Genomic DNA, 22520 nt, shown 5'->3' with positions numbered 1-22520 from the left:
CGAAACAAATGTGGAATCTAATTTGGAAGTGAATGAAAGCATCGCATTTCCATAGCTTCATATTTCAACATAAAGCAGTAGGCTACAACGATAACATTGCACTGTCGCTTTAGAGAGAGATGAGATAATGAGCTTCTATGGGGCATCATTATGTTAAAGTGAGGTGTGTGTTTTTTTTTTTTTTTTTCCAACTGGTGAATGCTGCGTTTAGGATTGAAAGCCTTCAGATTCAGTATCACTCCAGCATTACCCTAGAGAGGATGGAAAACAAAGAGGAATGAGGGAAGTATTGCCACGAACAGAGGAGGAATGGAGTAGGCAGCTGGAGAGTGGGGGTGGTGCTTGGTTTGATGGAGCTGGGTAGAGAACAGCTCTATAAGGACGGAGATAACTGGAAAACACTATAAAACGCCTCTCCTCACATTCTTTCCCTCTGTGGAATTAGCCTTTGAGTGGGCTGCTGGAGCGAGGGAGGGAGGGTGCATACGGAGAGTGATGGAGAGGGAGGGTGTGGGAAGCCCAAACTGTACTGAGGGACGATGGAGAGAGATGGAGTGAATATGGAGTGGGCAGCTTGAATTCTGAGAGGGAGGAGAAGTAAGAGGAGGAAGTAAAGGAAGAAAATAATAGACTAAAAGAAACGGGGGAGGGGGGGGTTGATGAGGAAAAGAGTATTCCTCACACACACTGTGGAATACACATGAATGAAGTATATAAATGGTAGTAGGAGCGGCTGACTGAAATGTCCCTAGTCTACGGGGACACTATATTAAGTCTGTTTTCTGATTGGCTGTCTGGTCCCCACATCTCTCATTGTTATTAGTGGCCAGGCATGTTTGTTGTTCATCATTGGGCAGACAGCAGAGTCGGCTAGATTCACAATCCGATGGCATAATTCAGCCATCGATCAAACTTTGTGGACAGCAGTAGGCAAACTGGAGGGAGAGAGAGAGAGAGAGAGAGAGAGAGAGAGAGAGAGAGAGAGAGAGAGAGAGAGAGAGAGAGAGAGAGAGAGAGAGAGAGAGCTCTCAGAGTAGAATATCACAAATCAAATGCTGTAACCTTTTAGTACGTCTGAGTCTGCACATGCCCACTGAAAACCAATGAGGCTTTTTCCTCTCGCCGTGCCTATCAGCCTGTCTACTCTACCTCTTCAATTGTCTTTTGTTTTTCTTTGTTTTCTTCTCTTTCATTTTCTTTCAATCACACGTCCCCATTCCACTTCTTCCTCTCTTAAAAAGTTTCTCCACGGAGTTCCTCGGGGTCAGTTGTCTTGTCGATGTGAACGGGGGACGCTCCAGGAATCGTGATGATGGTCGAGTGAGACACCTGCAATGCCCGCTGGTCCTTTTAACATTTACTCAGACGAAAGATTTGCACGTGTGCGTCTCTGAAGTACGTCTCTGTGGCTTAACATTCAAGATTTAACCAGCACTTTGTAATTCAGCAGTGAAGGATCTGTGGTTCCAGAGAAATACTGTGGCACGTTTAAATGTTCCTTTAGCTCTGTGTACTTTTACATACAACCAGGGTTTACAGGTAACCCGTCTCCTCAGACGGTTTACAAAGAACCGTCTGAGGAGCAGTCTTTGAAAACTCTTTGGAAAAGGCCAGGCGCCTTCAAAACAATACTCGACAGCTGATCGGATGAACCATCTGTCGATAGAACTCTGACCGAAGCGAGTCGTGAGAAGAGTGAAAACATTTTCTCCAAAGAGAACAGCCGCCATTGACGATCTTTGCTCCTCTTTCGGTGAAGACGTACTCTCCGGCTTTATGTAGCTAATGCTATCGTAGCATCCACGCTAACCTCTCAGTCGTGATTGTTGTGTGTCGTCTCTGAGCGTCTCCGTAGCTCTCCGCAGGACGGTTATCAGTCCTGCAAGTCTCCCATGGTCTTACTAACATTGTACACACATACGCTATTTTCTCAAATATACATTCTAATGAAAACTGTGCAGAGTAAGGGTGAACTGATCTTTTAAATTCATTCAGATAGATCGGAGTTCAGATTGTGCCAGCTCGCTCTGAACAAAGTTATTATGAAGGCTATAAATTACTATCAAAAGGACTACATTCTGATTGATCATTATCTTAGATCAGTTAAACTTCCCTTGTTCCACAAAGAGTTGTAGAAATGTCAACCATTCGTACTTATAAATCAAAAGAATTCAATCATTGTGTTGCAGAACATTGTACTTAATAACCAAAGTGATTTCACTGAGCCTCCTGCAGTAACAGAGTACTTTCCAGGCTCAGGTGTGCAGAACTACATTCGTGATAATACTCAAAGTGACACGTTTAATGTCAATTTATCTGACTGATTGGTCCGCGTTCCGGATCACCGAACACAGACGCGTTACTTGAAGACTGGTGGATTTTTGTATGATATGTGATCTTGTGACATTGAGAGAAGACTGCTTTTTAAAAAAATTACAGCGATAAATCTGTACAATATGTACTTTTGCAGGTTTACCTTCATGTTCAAAATTAAAATAATAGATTATGACTTGAGCTTAGAAGAACCAATTGACTGCCACCGGCAGACTGTTTTCAGGAACACTCTGACTACAGAGGGCAAATTGGACATTAGCAGCCATGGTCCACCGAGTGGATAAAAAATCCTGGCTGCTCTTATGAATGTTAAATATAGAGGTACTTGGGTCTATGCTCGCATGCTATTATAGTAAATCATAAGTCATTTCTTCTGTTCTCTGGGTTTCTCTGTGTGTGTGTGTGTGTGTGTGTGTGTGTGTGTGTGTGTGTGTGTGTGTTGGTGGTAAGCTCATTATGAATATGTTGACCGGTTAGTGATGGGTTCTTGCTTTATCAGATCTTATATTAGTAAATGGAGAGTTACAGTTTGTGCTGGGTGCTCGTAGGACGGCGCTGTAGCGAGGCTTTGTCTCAGGAGGACACTAAAGTTGCTCAATTTAGTTGCTTTAAGAACCCTTGTTAGAGCCTAATGGCTCCGTAAGAGGGGGGGGATGTGATTTGTACAGGTAAAATGAATAGATGAACGTGAGTGTGCTATCATGACGTGTCCTTGGTGGAGGATATGATGGTAATTAGGCTGCTGTTTTCTCAATGGTGTTACAGCAATGGGCCTACTTAACCTCTTGGCGGTGTGTGTGTGTGTGTGTGTGTGTGTGTGTGTGTGTGTGTGTGTGTGTGTGTGTGTGTGTGTGTGTGTGTGTGTGTGTGTGTGGATGGAATCTGTGTGAGCACTTACCGGAGATGAAACAGTTTGATGCCGATGTCTGTGCATGTGCATGTGTCTTTGCATGAGTGTGTGTGTGTGTGTGTGTGTGTGTGTGTGTGTGTGTGTGGCTCCCCTTTAGTATTTGCTGACTCAGGCCGGTTTTCCCTTTCTAAAAGTAAATAACCTTGGTCCGCCAAGCTGTCAGCTGGCCCCACTGTGCCCTCCTCCCAACATCTAAAGACGGCGAGAAAATCTCCGCTCTCACATCTGAGCTCCACAGCAACACACACCACAAGCTCATCTACAGAGAGCCTAAAGAACTTGTATCTTCAAAAAGCCACCTTCTGACGAAAAAAACGGTGCAGTTTACATGCTTTTATTCTCCGCCAGCTTATTAAATGAATTCCCCTACATATTGCTACGTGTTGCTTTGAATGTGTCGTCTGTAGCACGGAGACTGTTCTTCAACCGGAGGGCTCGGGTTCAAACCCGCACACGTTGGATGAAGAGAGGATCCTTCATCCGACGGCAGCCAATGGGAAAGCAGCATCTCAATGAGAGAATCCCAATATGTAGTTTTGAAATCCAGGCCAGTGATTTCTGTAAGCCGAGCCAAGCCAAAGCATGATTTAAGATTATGATAAAGTTGGCAACGCTGTGGATGTATATTTTTGAGCGATTATGTTTGTGCACTACCTGTTAACCTCTCCATCCCTCACCTTTCCTTTGCTTGCAGCCGCTCTATCATCTCTGTCTTTATATTTATGTCCATCTATCTATTCTTTATCTCCCTCCTTATAATATAGTCGGTCCAGCTTCATCTAGTTCTGTCGTCGTCTTCGTCTCTCCAGTAGTTGTTTTTCTCTCACTTTTTCCCTCTTGTATTGGTCCTCTCCCTCACACTTTCTCTCTCCGTCTCCCCCCCTCCCAAGCCTCCCCCCCCCCCCTCCCCAGAGGTTAATCCCTCCCGGTTTCAAATAGAGATAACCATGGCAACAGGCCACGGCTTTCGAGCTTTGGGTCTATGGGACAAAGGCATCGATCAGGCTGAAATAGTGTCAGGTGTAGAGTGCACAACGTGCACACGTGTACACACTTTTTTGCGTGTGGAGGCGGAGCATCCGCTAACCCTGACTCTGCTGCTCAGTCACTCGTATCAGACTGAAAACCAACCAGGTATGCATGCAGCTGTTACATCGATACATTAAGTCTAACAAATCCCTGGAACAGGAAGTGTTTAAAATGATGACGACATGAACAATGCTATTTAAGTAAATAGAACTTTAAAGGTTCTCTCTATGACATTCACTCATTCCATGTGGAGGCAATAGAAGCGCCCTGAATTTCCAATTTAGCACCTTCAATAGCCAATAGGAATGTTTGAATAACAAATGAGCGATGCATATTTCAGCCGTGAAGCTCTCTGATGTGAGGCCCAACAGTCACTAGGAAAATGTGTGCAGGCAAAATAACCTATTACCTTTATTTAGATTGAACCCTGGACATTTCAAACTTTCCATACACACAGATTAATTCACCCGCATTCACCCGCACACACACACACACACACACACACACACACACACACACACACACACACACTTGACTTGGCTGAACTGCAAACGTGACAGATGTAGTGAGAACGTCACAGTTGATGAAAGAGGTCTTTTATTGAAGCGTAAACCAGGACTTCTCTCCTCCAGGACTTTATAGCCGAGGCTAGCAGGTGTGGGTGGACATGGACAGCTTAACTCCCCGAAATACAGCGAGTCAACCAGCTTGTGTAGCTTGTATAAGTGCTGCAAGTGTTATATGCCCTTGGATGATATGACATGTCTCATTTTTAGACATTTACTGCAGTGCAATTAAGGTGAGAATCAGCATGTAACTTTTGCCTTAGAGCCCTTCATTCAGACTGTGGCATTTGCAATTGTTTTCCACAAATGTTCAAATGCAGGAAACAGCAGATGCATGGTTGGCTTTCTTCAGTCATCACCAAGGCTGGGATGACATTTGAATCTGAAAATAGACTTAGTGTAAGTTTTCCCCACAATTATTTCCCCATGCATGCATGCACCATGACACAATGGGAACACTGACTTTGGTCGGACTCACATGGCTCTTTCTCGTCTCTGAGTCAACGTGATTCTCGTCTCTGAGCCGGTGCTTTATGTTCTAATCACTGCAGCGCCGAGAGCACAAACCCACTCCTCCCCTGCACTTAACGAGAACTTTTTTTAATTTTGTACTTTCCCTTTAATTTGTTTTCTCTCTGGCTGTGACTCTTAACTTAATTTCGCCAGTAATGTGTCTGAGGACGAGCCTGGTACCATCAGCAGGGGGAAGAGAATCCGGGAAAAAGAAGCTAGCGTTCAATAAGTTTGTCTAAAAAAACTTTCATTAATAATTTTCTCTTTTTCTTATCCGAGAAAGTGCTTCCTCAATGGTGATCCAGCGGGCCTTCTGGTTTATTGCATTTTTCTAATGAAATGCTCCGATACAGACGGGCAATCAAGGAGAGAGGAGAGAGAGGAGAGAGGAGAAAGAGGAGAGGGAGGAGGTGCTATGTGAGGGCTTAACGTGCTCTTAAACTGTTGAAGTAGGACGTGTGGGGTCACAGCAGGGTGCAGGTGGTGCACAAAGGGTTGCAGGGTTTGAGTCTCTCTCTTGACCAGCTGACCACTCCCCCCCCCCCCCCCCCCCCTCCTTTTTCTGTCACTTTCTACAAGATACTGTCCAATAAAGCAGAACAACCATCACTGTGCAAAATGGTGACTTTAGCAAGAAGCTATAGACTGTTGATGAAAAAGTCACGCTCGAGTCAAAACCACATGATTCTTTGTTTATTGTCTGTTTGTATCAGAGAGAATAAGAAGGATCATTTAACACAACTGACACCGAAATGTTGGAAACATCAGTATTATATACATACATATACATATACCAATATACATTGGATGCGTGGTCAAGATACTCTGAGATGTTAGTTATTAGCTGCAGCAGATTCTTACGCATCAATCAATCAATCCTACAACTCACTTCACCAAATGATGAACTCCCTTCTTAGCCAAATCACTATCCACTTTTAAACTGAAAACATTATTTGAATGACTTTCTCAGGTCCTCTTTGATCTACTTCAATTGCAACTAAATGTAACCTTGTTATTGTTGCATACAGTTGGTTTTAACTAGGGAATAGTAAAACTATATAGTATGTAGTTACATTTGACAAATCAATTTTTCAGCTCTGTTTATCACTCCCTTCTCTTCCTCACTTCCTTTTCTTATCTGTTTAATTTCCATCCGTTCACGCTTCTCTTCCTCCTGCCTTGATGATCTCAACCCAGTGTGAAGCCTGTGTTTACGGCTGCGTATGTGTGTGTGTGTGTGTGTGTGTGTGTGTGTGTGTGTGTGTGTGTGTGTAGCCGCCGTCGTTAATGACTCCTTCTGAACTCCCACGGAACGGGCCTCACATGGGATGATGCGGCTTCGAATGCAGACTGACACACACTCACACACAACTCTCTCTCTCTCTCTCTGTCAGCATCACCAGGGTGTGTGTACCTGCAGAGTCAGAGACGACTCCCCTTCTGGGTCCAGGACTCCATTAATCATTTAGTGCGAGGGTTTCCCTGAAGCCCGCTCTCTTTTCAGGCAGACAACACGACATCAGGCTGACGAGGCCTCGGATGACACTGACACACATTTATTAGACGTACAAGAGATTTGTTTTGAAAAAATTTCATGAACTTTCAAGTCCAGTCGATGTTTTTCCTTTTCTTCAAATTGGACTTGTGGGACGGGATGTACTGCTGTCCTGAGACACGGGACGTCTGTGTTGTGTTTTATTCTGGACAGCATTTCAATCAGCCCCATCTGGATTCAAAGAGGCACAAGTTCTCGATCCCTTTGTACTTTGTAAGGTTTTCAGACCCCTTGGCATGCTGCTCTATCAAAGTGTTGCCACTAAAAATGCTTTAAAAAGTATCTCTTATTATAAATGATTTTGACTCAAGGTTTATTCTCTGGTGCTTCGGGTCTGCGTGATTGTTTTACGGAGGTTGGGCTTTGTCTACTGAAAAGGAATTTGGTTAGAAATAAACAGCATGAATGAAAGTGATGGGGACATATGGCCCAGGTTGAAAATAACTAGATTATCCAGTTAATAAAGAACAGAGACGTAAAGGCCGAGAGGTTTGTATAAATTTAGCAAAATTCTTTTCTCGGCCAGGCGCTTCATTGCGGGAATTCCTGACTTGAAATTTTTGCATGAGCTTTTATTGACCTTTAACACCTGCATGCATTCATGTGCACACATGCTATAGCATGTTTATTCTGTTAGCACACAGCAGGAGCTTTACTGTGTGTGTGTGTGTGTGTGTGTGTGTGTGTGTGTGTGTGTGTGTGTGTGTGTGTGCGCGTGTGCGTGCCTCCCAGATCATCCGTCTGCATTCCAGGTAATTAGACTGACCAACAGCTGAGACCCATTAGCCTTGATTACAGCATTGAGTACTACAGAGGAGGAGGAGAGAAGAGGAGGAGGAGGAGGCATGTTTGTGTACTGTACAATCTGAGTACGTTTTTAAGGCATCATGCCTGTTATGTGTGAGTGTAACCCTTTTTCATGGGTTGTATGTGTTGTATCAGTGCCTTGGCATGGCTCGACGCTGCTCTCTTTTTGTTCTATGTTCATAAGCATGTGTTTCATATTTCACAGCAATGCTCTTCAAAAATGTATTTTTTTCTCAACCGGCTTCCCACAGTGGGCACTCAGACGTTTTTACCAGTAAACCAAAATTGTAATCTCAAACCCAAAATGGATCACAGGCTTGTTCATGGTTGATTCCCACAAGATAAGAAGCATCATACTTTTTCTTTTCAAAGCGTCTAAATGGCACATTCAGGACCGAGCCATGAAGACGTAACAACAACCAAATAATCACAGGAAACAAAACCACTTCTGCTCAGCTGTTAGGCACCGGGCCCACACTCATAAGTTCTGTTTGTGTGGTCTGTCTGAAGAATAAGATCAGAACGGAGATGAAACATTGCAATCGCGCCGCAATGTTGTTTAGTCTCTCTCAGCGTCTATCCATCTAGTAGTTTCCTTTAAATCACACCCGAGGGGGGTTGAGGCTCATGAGGCCTTTTGCATTGGGCCTGTGTTTGTTTTCTACGCCCAGGGTTTTTCTACCTCTCTATATGTGTCCACCTCCAGCCTGTCTCCCTCTCTTCTATCTCTGTCCGACCCTCTCTGACGGCTTCAGTGTCTCAGGTTCGGGTGATTGATTCTAGCTTTGGACGGCTGGCAGACGAGCAGCCTGCACTCTGCTCTGCCTCTGTGATGAATTACTGTCCTTTTAATACACACAGTGTGAGTGGAAAGATGGCACGAGAAGGGAAGAAGCCGTGTTCAAATTGCACTAATAAAGAGAGGACGGTAGGGAGCAATGCAAAAAGGGGGAGAAAAAATGATTGAGGGCTGAAGAGAAAGAGAAACAAACATGCAAGTAAGTGGGTGAATTAAGTAATGACTGCATGTGTGACTGGATAATATGAGGACTGTGTGTGTCGTCCCCATTATGTAGACAGGCCTCTCTTATTGCTTTAAATGAGTCATGCAGAGGGCGAAGCCAGAGGGAGGAAAGATGTTCTGCCCGTCATGAAATTGAATTAAACATTGAAACACAGCCGGTCTCTCACTAAGTCAAGTGTGATGCCATTTCTTTGAGCAGTCAGGGTTTCTTTTCCGCTTCACAGCCACTAGAGAGCCACTGAGTGGAAAACAGCTTTTCTGCTTCTGAATATTTTCATAAGCATGTCATCGCTTGAAAAGCCTCTAACCCCAGTTGTGATGATGCTCGAGCATTAGCTCAATCCTTAAATTAGCTTATAGGTGAATTAGCTCCTGTAGCCAATCTAGCGCAGCAAAGACCAGGTGTGTGATTCACAATGTTCACCGATCAATCTTTGACTTTTCTGTTTCTGCTTTAAAATGTATTTCTTGGAAGCTGAAGGGATGTGACGAAAGCAATGAAGTCCATAAAAGCCCAACCTCTGGAGATGTTCAACACACAAACACGTTGAATGAATAAGCAGCTGTGGTCCTTATTGTGATGAATCGGTCATGCTGTACATCCACAAGCTTTGGGATCTCTTCCCTTACTTTGCAGTAGCCTTTATGTGGCTGAAACATGCAGCAATCTTTCAGCAACTTTGACCATATTTGATATTTCCATATGTCATTAAACATGTTGATAGATAAAGCCAACAGGAGAAGTGGAGCCATGCAGCATTCAGATGCTTTACATACGAGTTAACGTCAGCTTAAGAGTTATTTCACAGATGGGTGGTGAAAGGACATGCATCATATGTACAGCTGACTAACATAGTCTGTTTTTGTGCTCCACCTCTTTGTTTATTTGTATTTATTTAGATGGGAGGGTCCCATTGAGATTTAAAATCTCTTTTCAAAGGGGGTCTTTGCCAAAACAGCAGCATAGAAGTTTCACACATAAAGGCAAAATAAGACTTTTACATAAAAGCACAAATAGACAAAACAGCAAAAAGTAAAAAAACCCCCCAGGATTAACAGAATTAAAACTGCAAATTGCATTCAGTACCAGGGAAGTACAGTGTACAGACGTCCTTCATCCTGTGTTTAGCACACTAATAGAATGATGTAGTTTAAAGTGTCTCACACCAGGATCAGGGTTCGAGGAGGGACGTACAGACCTTGTCCTCGTGATTGAAGGTTGCAGCTACTGATGGTTTTTGGGAGTCAGTCGAGAGCAAAGATATGGATGCAGTTCACTGTAGAAACATGTTCCATGTTGTGGCTGCATGAGGAGGATTAACCAACCTTCTAGTACAAACTGCCATGATGTGTGCGGAAACAGGAATTAGAGACAAATTATATTTTGACATGTTCAAAGAAGATGTATTTGCATGCGTGTATAAAATATCACCAAAATCAATTGCTGATAATTGCAAAATGTTTTATTTTTGATTCTCTGGAAGCAGAACTTCACCCCGTGCTACTACTGCTACTGCTGCTGCTGCTGCTGCTACTACTACTACTACTACTGCTACTGCTACTGCTACTACTACTACTGCTACTGCTACTACACTACTACTACTACTGCTACTGTTACTACTACTACTACTGCTACTACTGCTACTGCTGCTGCTGCTGCTGCTACTGCTACTACTACTGCTACTACTACTGCTACTGCTACTGCTACTACTGCTACTGCTGCTACTGCTACTGCTACTGCTACTACTACTACTGCTACTGCTACTGCTACTACTACTACTGCTACTGCTACTACACTACTACTACTGCTACTGCTACTACACTACTACTACTACTGCTACTGTTACTACTACTACTACTGCTACTACTGCTACTGCTGCTACTACTACTGCTACTACTGCTACTGCTGCTGCTACTACTGCTACTACTACTACTACTGCTACTGTTACTACTGCTACTACTGCTACTACTGCTACTACTACTACTACTACTGCTACTACTGCTACTGCTGCTACTACTACTGCTACTACTGCTACTGCTACTGCTGCTGCTGCTGCTGCTACTACTACTACTACTACTGCTACTGCTACTGCTACTACTGCTACTGCTACTACACTACTACTACTACTGCTACTGTTACTACTACTACTACTGCTACTACTGCTACTGCTGCTACTACTACTGCTACTACTGCTACTGCTGCTGCTACTACTGCTACTACTACTACTACTGCTATTGCTACTACTACTACTACTGCTACTACTACTGCTACTGCTACTGCTGCTACTGCTACTGCTACTACTGCTACTGCTACTACTACTACTGCTGCTGCAGCTGCTACTGCTACTTCTGCTGCTGCTACTGCTGCTACTACTACTGCTACTACTGCTACTGCTACTACTACTACTGCTACTGCTGCTGCAGCTGCTACTGCTGCTGCTGCTACTGCTACTGCTGCTACTACTACTGCTACTACTGCTACTGCTACTACTACTACTGCTACTGCTGCTGCTACTGCTACTGCTGCTACTACTACTGCTACTACTGCTACTGCTACTACTACTACTGCTACTGCTGCTGCAGCTGCTACTGCTACTGCTGCTGCTGCTATTACTGCTACTGCTGCTGCTGCTACTACTACTGCTACTACTACTACTACTGCTACTACTGCTGCTGCTACTGCTACTACTACTACTACTACTACTACTACAAGAGAGCATGCAGATTAGAAGCAGCAGCAGCAGCCGACAGTAATTCAGCATGACCTGACCAGAGACTACATGTTGAGGTAATCAGTATCCAGTGTTGACTCCTCTGTGCCTCCAGTCATCATGAAGATGGAGAAATGTGTATATCTGCATGGCTAATGAAACCCCAGGGATTTCAGGGTTTAGGCTTCATAAAGTATTTATGGTATGTTCATTAAGTATTGATTAAGCCGTTAGAGAGCATTTAGACACCCAGACAATCATTATGAAAGATTAGATCTTGGCTCGAGAGGAAGAGGAAGATGGAGGAAGGCAGAAATGCAAAGAGGGAAAGAGGTTGCGGTGAGGGATGAATGGAAATGAGGACTAAAGAGGATGTGAAGAGGGAAATGAAAGATATGGAAGAGGGGAAAGGAGCAAGGAGGCAAGAGGGAAAGGAAAAGAAGGAGGGGAAATGCTGCTCTTTAAATATTAATTAAGCATTCAGACAGCAAGGCTACCATTGAAGGAGATTAGTTCTTAAGAGGAAGGGTGAATAGTAAGGAAGGGGGGAAAGGACAAGAGGAGGAGGGTGAGAAAGGAGGAAGTTAAGGACGCTGGGTGAAGGAGGGAAAATGAGAAGGAAGACTACGTGGATTAAAAGAGGAAATGAGCAGGATTGCGCAAAGACGAGCTTGAAAGGTAAGAGGAAGGAGTCAACACGTAATGAATAGAAAGTCTCATTTCCCTAATCATATACTGTCTCTTTATGGAAGTGCTCTTTCAAGTGGTTTTCGAAGCATTTCCCGGGCCTATGTCCTCCCTTAATTCTTCCTCATCTCTCCATCTGTCCGCATTCAAATACCCGCTCCTTCCTGTTCAGGGTTGAGGGATGCTGCGCTGCTGCGCTGCGTTGTTTGTTTCTGTTGTGAAGCGTTGCTATTTGAGACGAGTGTGACATTCAAGTACACGTCTCACCTCATATCCGTCCGTCTAGAGCACGGACCCGGCCGGTGGTTTGCACAGGTATTTAACCATTGCCTTGCCCTCTCTTCACCCTCCAGCTCTTCAGCAGGTGCTGTTGCATTGCAGGGTAACCAGGAAGGTGGCACCATAAGAGGTGCGGACCTGCTATAATAATGCAGCAATGAGGTTTAATGGGCCTGAAAACACAGGCTGACTGGCTGGCAGGCAGGCAGGCCACACAGTCAGGGAGAGGCACAGTTGGTGTGAAGCTGTTTCCAGCTCATGACAGATGTTACAGTGAGAGAGAGAGGGAGAGAGAGAGAGAGACAAAGAGACGGAGGGAGAAAGGGGACAGAGAGAGAGGTGAGTCATTTGCAACATGCAGAGCGAGAGATCCCTGAGAAGCAACTTTTATGCAAACGGCAACTTTGTGCAAAGTCAAACAGAGTTCATTCACATGTGGGTGCTCCAAAGCACTTAAGTTCGTGTCCCAGAAGTACTTGTGCACATAAATGGTTTTAAAGCCAACTGTGTGTGGAGATGGTGTAGTGGAGTGCAATGTGATTTCAATGACCCACCCCTGTTGATTTTGTACCCATCTCACCCTTGATATCCCTGGATTGAGACATGATAACATAAAAAAAAGAGAACTATGGATTTTCAGGAAGGCAGAGACATGCTTACAGCATCCCTCTTGTTCTCCTCAAATCTGCATTCATTCCCCTTGTTATAGTAACTGCAAAGTGTACGGAAAATGTGTGCAGAAACAAAACAGCTGACCCACTTTTTTTTTGCTGAAATTGGCAAAACCACTGTGAGATTTTGTGCGAAACACGGAGTCTCTGGATGAAATTAGCTTGCAACCCCACTGACCACAGGGATAGGAAATCTTCTGTTTTACCGTTTAATCTTCTTTTATGGCTTGCAGACACGGAGAACACGATTCTGTCATTGTTGCCTTCATACACGGCCAGAGGAAATTCTTCCACACACGGGGTAGCTGTGGGTTGAAGAAAAAAAACATCCTTTGTGTCAAGTTATTGTTGATCGTGACAAATTCACAGTGGAGCAGAGCTCCAGGTGTGCTCACGAGCTAATTTGTTTGAATGACAGAAACTGAGAGACCTGCAACTTTAAGCAGTGCGGCACGGCGATGGATGTGTTTTTGTTTCTTCAGTGATTTCTCCGCTGAATTGCTGTAACTCGGATGTGCGATGGTACCTTTATGAGCTTCAGCCTTATTAGCTTCAGGCAGTGTTTCACTGCTGAAGCTTCTCTTGGGTATTCACATTTCTTTAGAGCCTTAAAGTTCTCCTTTTTATTGTAAAGGTTTCTCACAGCAACCGAGTATATAAATTTCCAGTTTTTCAACCCAGGCCTTATTAAGCCGTTATTTCTTATAGTGCATAGCACAATGCTACTGAATCCAACCACTGCAGTGCAGTTTGTCACTCGGTGCAAACACACTCCCATGAGGACGTCGCTAACCAGAATATATCTTGATTCTATAAACAGAAAGCTCACGGTGTGGCGAGATATCTCTGTATGTGCTGGTGATGAAGAGAAGGTCACACACCGTGCTTTCAACCATTTGATGAGCAAAATAAAACACTAACTCGACCCTGACTGAAAGAATAGCTGCAATAAATGCATGAGGAGGGAACCTTTAAATTGCCAGTTTGAGCAGGAGGAATGGATTCATCCAGCCAAACCTGTTTGAATGTTCACATGAGCACCTGGCTGTTCTTTTAAGACTTGAGAAGCAGGGAAACTATAGGTTAGCAGGGCTGTGATTTCAGTAAAAGGTCGATGGTCTTAGTGAGGAAACTCTTTAAGATCGAGGACAGGTTCCACAGCTGCTGCGCGTGACTCTAGGCCTTTGATGTTGCTGCTTGCATGAATGCATGCACGGACAAAGCATGTGCTCAAATGTACAAGATTACATTGGAAGCCGGTCGCCCCGTGTGGGAAGACAACTGTGCCACTCGGTGCATTGGACACTCTGCCAAAGGAAAATCCCCGCTGACGAGGAGAGATATTCAGACTCAGAGGAGGAAGGTGCAATATTTCCGACTTCTTCACCGGAGCTTCTCTCCGCTTATTCTGAGTCACTGATTACATAGATGGCTTTGGTCACAGTCGGACAGATTTGGAACTCCCACTGTTGAAATCAAACAGCTCTGGTGCATACGAGGAGAAAGCCTCCATGGATAAAGGAAATATTTATGCTCAGAACGAGCCACATATGGCGTCTTTTTTTTATCACACAGCATTCACCCAAGAAAACACATATATCACCAAAATCAACTTTGCAGACTCTAACTATTTATTTGTGAAGAATTCAGCATAGTTCACACAATGCATATTTTGGTTTCTGTTTTATTTTCCATGACAACAGCGGAATCAAATATATACGAACACGTTCCAGCGCTGCACTGTCAGTGTGGATCCTGCTTGGGTTTGTGCACATGAGATGAGGAGAATATGAAATATGTGAGACTCTACTGTTGGACATGAAGAGCTATCTAGTATCATGTATTTGAGACTTTCCTGGCACTGATCTTACTATAATGTGTTGTGAATTACAAATTTGAGTTGTACTTTACCATGCAAAGTTATTACAAAGGCCATAATTGATACATTATGACATATAGAGTATAGAGATAAAGCCAACGCGGCAGTAAAATATCATAAAGTATTGCAACCGCAGTGTTTACAGAGGCATTCTGGGAAACTATGTATCCAAATAGATTTATGAAATGATGAGAAGAGTCTTGAAGTCATGTAGTTTAGGTAGGATTTATAGAAGACGTGTGTATTACACCCGCTTTTCTCTCTCCGTCACTCCTCCTTTCTAGCTGTCTCAATAGGAAAATGGAGCGCACTCCACCCAACCCTCTCCTGCATCCACCCAACCCTCTCCTGCATCCACCCCTCGTCATTCTCTCAGCACACACTGGCTTTGGTCTCCTGCAGAGGATCATTGCAATGGAGTGCTGCTAAATAGAACAAAAATAATTGAAGTATAACAGTCTGACTAACTGAGAGGCACATTAGGAGGAAGTTCCCTCATTGCCTTTGAAAATGTGTAATGAAACTCAGTTAACACCTCTGAATCCTGAGGGGCTTTGCTTATTGCTTCAGGGGTTCTGTGTGCGAAGCAGCTGCGCCGCCTTTTCAGTAAAACGTGTATTCCTCTTTTGAGGAGAGTTTGCCGCTAGAGTTATATTCACAGATATTTTGTAGTGGGATATTCAGTCATGAATATGGAAATAGAGAAGTTGATCGGGACTGCCTCAGCCTTTCATGCACTTACTGCTGCAAAACCAGGTTTTGGTGGAGGGTTATAGTAAACTCTTTTATTTCTCTTCCTTCAGTTTGAGCATTTTACAGACTAGAAAGTGACGACAAGTAGAATGGCAAGTTAAATCCAACATCTGTACTGTTCACCATCACAGTACATGTCTATGTATATGAACAGTTGATGTGAAGTTTGATTGTAAGAATACATAATAAAAGTGTCTCTTTTGAGTGATTATTTCAGTGCTCAAGGCTCTGAAATATGCAACTTCTGCTTTCTGTCAGACATTGAACATTGTCTCTGCGCAGGTTAAAATGAAGTGCTGATAACTGTTGCCACTGTCTCCCCCAACAGCAACAGGAGCAGGACCCCACCAACCTCTACATCTCAAACCTGCCTCTCTCCATGGACGAGCAGGAGCTGGAGAACATGCTGAAGCCCTTCGGTCACGTCATCTCCACGCGGATACTGAGGGACGCCAACGGCCTGAGCAGAGGAGTCGGCTTCGCTAGGTGTGCACACACACTGTCTCTCAGAACATCTTTTATCTACCAAAACGTTAGCAGTTCAGTGTCGCTGACATTTACAGAAAAATTATCAAACTGAAATGTAATAAATTCAATGACAAAATCTTAACTAATAAACTTCTTTGAGGAACTCACGACCCACTGGGCACTAAGTGGTTAGACTCTTAATTTACCATGTGCTTGGATCAACTCAAGATAAGACTTCAATCTTGACACTCAAACTAATTTATGAACCATAAGACCTTTGTTCAGGCTGAGCTTACAAGGCTTAATGACCCCACCTTTCACGAGCAGATCTACATTCCTGAGGGACACAGAGACACATCCAATTATGAATAAACAACTCAAAGAAACTTACATCAAATTGATCAAATGTACCTCAATCGATATGATAGTCCCAGTCTTAGTAAATCCTTGAATTGTGTATATAAATATATATATATATTAATCTACCTCAGAATAACAAACTTTATTTGTAAACCGTTCACAAACTGACTCTTTTACTGTTTTGTTTGCGTTTGTTCTAATCTTGTTCTCTCGTCATACAACACTCATCTTACACCACTGACACCAAATTTGAAACATCTGAGTTTATAAAAGTTATGTATAGTTAAGTTCATGATAGCCAACTCTGTTTACAGCTCTTTTAGTCTCCTGCCATATAAACCGGATGATGATTGATCTGTTTGTTTGTTTTATCGTTAATTCATTTACTTTCTGTTTAGCAGTTTAGTTAGTCCAATACATATTTCATACATAAAGAACTTGATCATTTGATGTGTGTGTATATGAAACAATAGGTCCCTGTACACCATAAGAAGAACTCCGAAGCGACCCTGAGATTAAGATTTAATTGATTAATATAAAAATGTCAAGTTTTTATCTCCAAAATTGAGTGTCGTCCTAAATTTAATTTAAAGTTAATTTCTCTTACTTATATTAATGATGTATTATCACAGAAGCTGAGTGCCATCACTCTTCTTTTTATACTAATTTATGGGATTATGATTCATAATTGAGTTATTAATAACCGTTACATTTTTTTTAATATCAATCAATTATTATTTATTAAAACTGCTACAGGCATTACCGCTACATCTGATTTTACATTTCTTTCTGTTAAACTAGTCTTACATGCCAATTGTTAGTCACATCCAGATGTATTTAAATGTTTTCTGTTGCTGGGTGAACTATAATTACTTATCAGGCACAACATAATACGCATTCATAGTTATCTCTCCATCTCACATCTATCTTTTCACTGTACATTACCCTGAGTTGACTCCCTGCCATTTACAACCAAAGGAAATCTTGCTGTAATCATAAAACTGCACATTCCTGTACCTTGGCTCTTTCACCCTCCTGTGTGTGTGTGTGTGTGTGTGTGTGTGTGTGTGTGTGCGTGTGCGTGTGGTCTTCTCAGTTACACCGTGGAGCGTGCCAGTGATTAAAATGCAGTCCATTCAGGGTCACCGGCTATGTGTAGAAAACCCAAGACACACAGAGACATGCATGCTCACATACCACAAACAGTCTCTCTCCCACACCACCATTTTTCTCTCCCACACACACACACACACACACACACACACTGGGTTTTGCTTGCCAAGCAGGCAATTAGTCATTGAGCTGTGATTGGGTGAGCAGAGCTGAATGGGGGCAGACAAAGAGGACATGACACACGACAGATCCGACTGAATGGAGCTTTTAAACCCGGACAAAGGAGAGGAAACCCCATAGAAAACACACACATACACACACACATACACACACATGCACAGGCCCACCTCAGGCATTTTGCTCAGGCATGCAGAGACAAACGAGCACAACAGGCGGGCATTTAATGTACTCGCCGTATTGTGGGACTAATCCGCATACAGTAGATTTCTCAAGAACCACACCGTCTTTCATGCATGTTGATCTGTAACATAAGGAGCCGGTTGTTCTTCTGTCTTCCTCTCTCTGTCAGGATGGAGTCGACAGAGAAGTGCGACGTGGTGATTCAAAATTTCAACGGGAAATTCTTGAAAACCCCTCCAGGCATGACAGGTGGGTGTCGACCACTGGCGTAGCTTGTGTTTTTCTACAGTGAGAGCTGGGTGTCTTTCTGTAGGTCAGGGTGCCCACAGAGATGCACCATGATGTGGCATCATAGACTCACTCTTCCTACGAACACAACGTTTGCTGCACTAGAAGACTATTTAAACGGGTTCTTTTAAAACAGTTTGCCGCCGAAGCTTTAAAAGCACCTCTAATAAGTTGAAAGGTTCACTTTGTGTTGACTCAAAGGTAATGGAGGTCATCTTTTGGTGCTCGTCTTGTCATGTTTCACCTGTGCACATCGTTGTGTTGATATGTGCGCATCATGACAAGGAGGAGAGCTTGACAATCTTTAATACTGGTACAAAAACAGCACCGCTACAAACACTATATTTATCTTCAATAGCTTAGTTTGAGGAATATCTTTTTTTGATTTAATGCACCCAAAACTGTCACAACTATCATATTTTTATGAATGAATCACAGCTGTAGTCACATCTTTGTCTTCTTGGTGTAACATGTGTCTGTAGCAGCGTCCGTGCGACTGATGATACATCGGCATCGTCTATGCTGCTCTCTTCCTCTCTGTCCCACTCCTTAGACCACCTTGAGCTGATTTAGTGAGAAGATCTGAGTGATTCATCGAGTATTGGCTGCGCACAACACAGATTGAGATGCACATGTGCACGAGGGGCAGAGAGAAGTGGGAGGATGGAGTGAAGGGAGAGAGAGAGAGGAAGAAAGATGGGAGAAGAAGAGAAGATGCAATGAGGGTGAGATTGAGGATGACATTGGGTTTGAAAAAACAAGTAGTGTGGGGGTGTGAGAGAAAATGACATATTCAGAGAGAGAGAGAGAGAGAGAGAGAGAGAGAGAGAGAGAGAGAGAGAGAGAGAGAGAGAGAGAGAGAGAGAGTGGGGTGACTAAACATGAGTGAAATAACAGAGCCTGGGCGAGGAGGGGAGAAAAAGAGAAAGCTAAGGTGGGGAGACGCAAACTGAGAGTGACACAGAATGAGAGAAGAGATGGAGATACAGAACGATCAAATACAGATAGAGAGATGGGAGCTGAAGAAAATGGAAATGAAGGACAGACAGAGAGAGCCCCGCTCCATGCCCCGGCAGTATGATTTGTGAGGTGGGCGACTCAGTTTCTCACACACACACACACACACACACACACACACCTCTATATGCTGTGAGGTATAGCTGTGTGATTTTGCAGCGAGTGAATGATGTATCCTTCCATCCTGCGTTCTGCAGCCCGTGTGGGTGAACAACACAGCATCTTAAGCGCTGCTGCAAGCAAAGACCGTGGCCATCAGCAAAACAGTTGTGAGCTTCATGGCTGTGCAAATGTGCAGGTCAACAATCTATTAAGAGAAATAGGGTATCGCGTTAATAATTTGCAATTGAATTATCGCGTACTTACTGTGACGGAGCACGATGTGTATATATATTTTAAAAGCTACTGGTGACTGGTGTGTAGCCTGCTGCTATACGCCTAAATAACTCATCAATATTGTCATATTAATAACGTATCAAGTGAATATGTTTCGTGTGAGAGAGGTCACTCATAGTGACGGGCCCACAGTGCATTGTCACTCATTGTTCCAGCTCCTATCTTGGGGCCTAGCAGCAAACAGCAGACACACAGCGTTAGCGACTAGCTAGTGGATTTAGCATACTTGACATTCTGATATTTTCTTTTCTCGGCAGTTATTGGAGGCCAAAACAGAACTAAAAAGCAGACTGAGCATTGGACTTCAGCTAAATGTATCCCCATGTATCGGCTGGATGTATAAGTTTGCTAACACGTTCATCGTAACTGATTTATTTTCAGCTTCTTGTCCAACCCCCAAGTGGCCAAAATAAATCAATTTAAGTAGTAAAATTTAAGTTGCACACACAAACACAGATGCAGTCACTCTTTCTATACCCACCGCGTGGCTGACCTCTATCTTGAAAGAGATGCATTGCTTGTCTCTGCCAGCGGTGTCCATTTCCCTCCTTTGTGTGTGTGTGTGTGTGCGTGGGAGTGGGAGTCAGTGTGTTAACGTATGTTGACCGGTTCAATTGCCCTGAGCGCACAAACCGGTGAATTTAGGAGAATCCGGCCAACCAGATTCAGACCAGACGGTCTGTATGCTGATCCACAAAACACACACACACACACACACACACACACACACACACACACACACACACACTGATCAAGTACGCCGACATTGATCACACGACCGGAGCTTCCATCGTTAGTCCATCAAACCCGACAGCTCTCTGCCTTCTACTGCCGCTTCCTGCCATAGATATAGAGTGTCTAGATTGGGCATAGACTAGAGTTAGAACTCTGCTCCTTATGCCTTTGATTCTTTGATTGATACAGAAATAAGTGCTGGAATTTAGTCAAGCTTTACACGTCTGTCTTCATTGTTAGGTTACATATACATCTAGTGTAGGTTCGTATTTAAGTGGCTCCACAGCTTTGGTTCTCCGTAAATAAAATGTGTTGGAAACATGTTCATTGCTCCTAATGTCTCATCACTGTTAGTGATTAGAGTACTTTGCAGTCCGATGTGTAAATCGGGTGATAAGAGCGTCTGTCTGTCGTTGGATGATGTTGTTCCTCCTCGCTGTGAGGAGAGTCAGCGCGGTGAAGCCCTCCCTCTCCAGCCCTAAAGAGACTCAGGCCGTCTGCAGCTTCAGCGTTGACCGTGTCACTTCCTCTACACGCCTGATGTGATCAAGCTGTTTTTTGTTCTGGATGACAGATTCAAGCAGTCAGCACCTAATAAGGAAATCAGACCGGAAATCAGTGAGTGATGACTTCAAAGGTGCGCCCAAAGACAAAAACACGAAGCGATGATTCTGCATTTCTTTTGAGTTCATGGACCTGGGTGGGAGGAAAACATCACATTTTTCCTTCATTTCTATCTCTCTACTACTTACTGACTTAAAATCTACTCTAACAGGATTAATATCTTACACGCCTGGTCAAGAATTATCAAGTTTACATTATTATCATCATCATTATTTGCTCAAAACTTGACCTGAGAATCAAATCTGTGTAAGATTACTGGAATATTCCATTTTAAGGAATACATCTTCCTTGTTTTTCCTTTTTTCCATACAAAGATAACCCCCCAAAACAAAAATGAATATGTCCTGATTCGATACTCATGCTGGCTGATAATACAAATTTGTAGTTTAATCTTTAAATTCATGGATAAAATCCAGAGCTGTGTTCACTTTTTTGGATCACAAAAACAGCAAATACACATGTTTTGGTCAGATTGTTTTGCTTTACAAAAGTACATATACATGATTAGTAATTAGATGCAGAATTCAGGAGAAGAAAGAGGAGAATGTACCTCTCTATGGTACTCATCTACTCTGTTCCCTTGGTTTCTAGTCATTCTGTCTTTATCTGATATAGTGTTGTATTTTTAATAGTTCTCTTTGTCTTTACTTTCCTAATCGTAAGACAAACGGACGACAAGAGAGGAAAGAGTCCAGATCTCAGAGAAGGCCCATTATCCTCCAGTAGGTTTAATAATACAGGTTGCATTAAGCCGCCATTCATTGCAGAAGTGGTTCAATACTTTCAGAAATGGGAAATGAATTTCATTTGATGTCCCTGATAATGGAAGAAACAAATGGAAGGAGGCTGTGCTGAGGAAATGATTATGAAGTGATGTGGCAGCGCTGTGCGGTCAGCCTGAGTCAGCCTCCACATGTTGTTTGGAGACACTCTCTCACCACGCAAACACAGATACAGCCGCTAACGTGTGATGCCGTTGAAGCACCGACCAAGTCACATCGGTGCTGTGAAGTTCTGCAAGTTGCAAAGACATTTGGTGCTAATTTAACATCATGTTGGTGATTAAATGCTCTGTACATGTCAGCGCATCGATGCATTTTCCTCCTTGTCTCACGGCTGTTTGTGGGTCGCTCTGCGTTTATGAAGAGTGAATGCAGTGAAGGTCCTCTCCCTTCTGAAGCTCAGCTTACAGACTTTTTGTTTTGTTTATCACAGTAGACGCACGTCTTGAATTTTTAATGTCATAAAAATGCTGATAGCAATATAGTTCAACATTTTCTAATAACCATTTCTTGATTTTTGTGGCTAATAGTTGCTGTCCTCTTATGTGCGATGCTTGAACAAGTAACCCCCCAGAGTGCATGTGGTTCTGTCCCAGGGCTTTGAGCTCCTTGATGCCGGGTGTCTTGAGGAAGACGACGTCCCGTTCAGCCCAGCTGAG

The 22520-nt window shown here is 43.3% G+C and overlaps 1 protein-coding gene across 1 annotated transcript in view; it reads left to right on the top strand.

Moving 5' to 3' along the window:
* The window catches only part of LOC137890842 (RNA-binding motif, single-stranded-interacting protein 3-like), a 106369-nt gene that overhangs the window by 56667 nt on the left and 27182 nt on the right, over positions 1-22520 (top strand). Inside the window, exons 5-6 of the mRNA XM_068735107.1 lie at positions 16047-16204; positions 18189-18268. Coding sequence (XP_068591208.1) covers positions 16047-16204; positions 18189-18268 — 238 coding nt within the window. The remainder of the gene's footprint in view (positions 1-16046; positions 16205-18188; positions 18269-22520) is intronic.

Source organism: Cebidichthys violaceus, unplaced genomic scaffold, assembly GCF_023349555.1.
Source record: "Cebidichthys violaceus isolate CVI_PGR_0920_01 unplaced genomic scaffold, fCebVio1.0.p SCAF_7, whole genome shotgun sequence".
NCBI classification, from domain to species: Eukaryota; Metazoa; Chordata; class Actinopteri; order Perciformes; family Stichaeidae; genus Cebidichthys; species Cebidichthys violaceus.
Note: the sequence above shows the minus strand (reverse complement) of the source record. Positions and strands in the feature narration are given on the sequence as shown.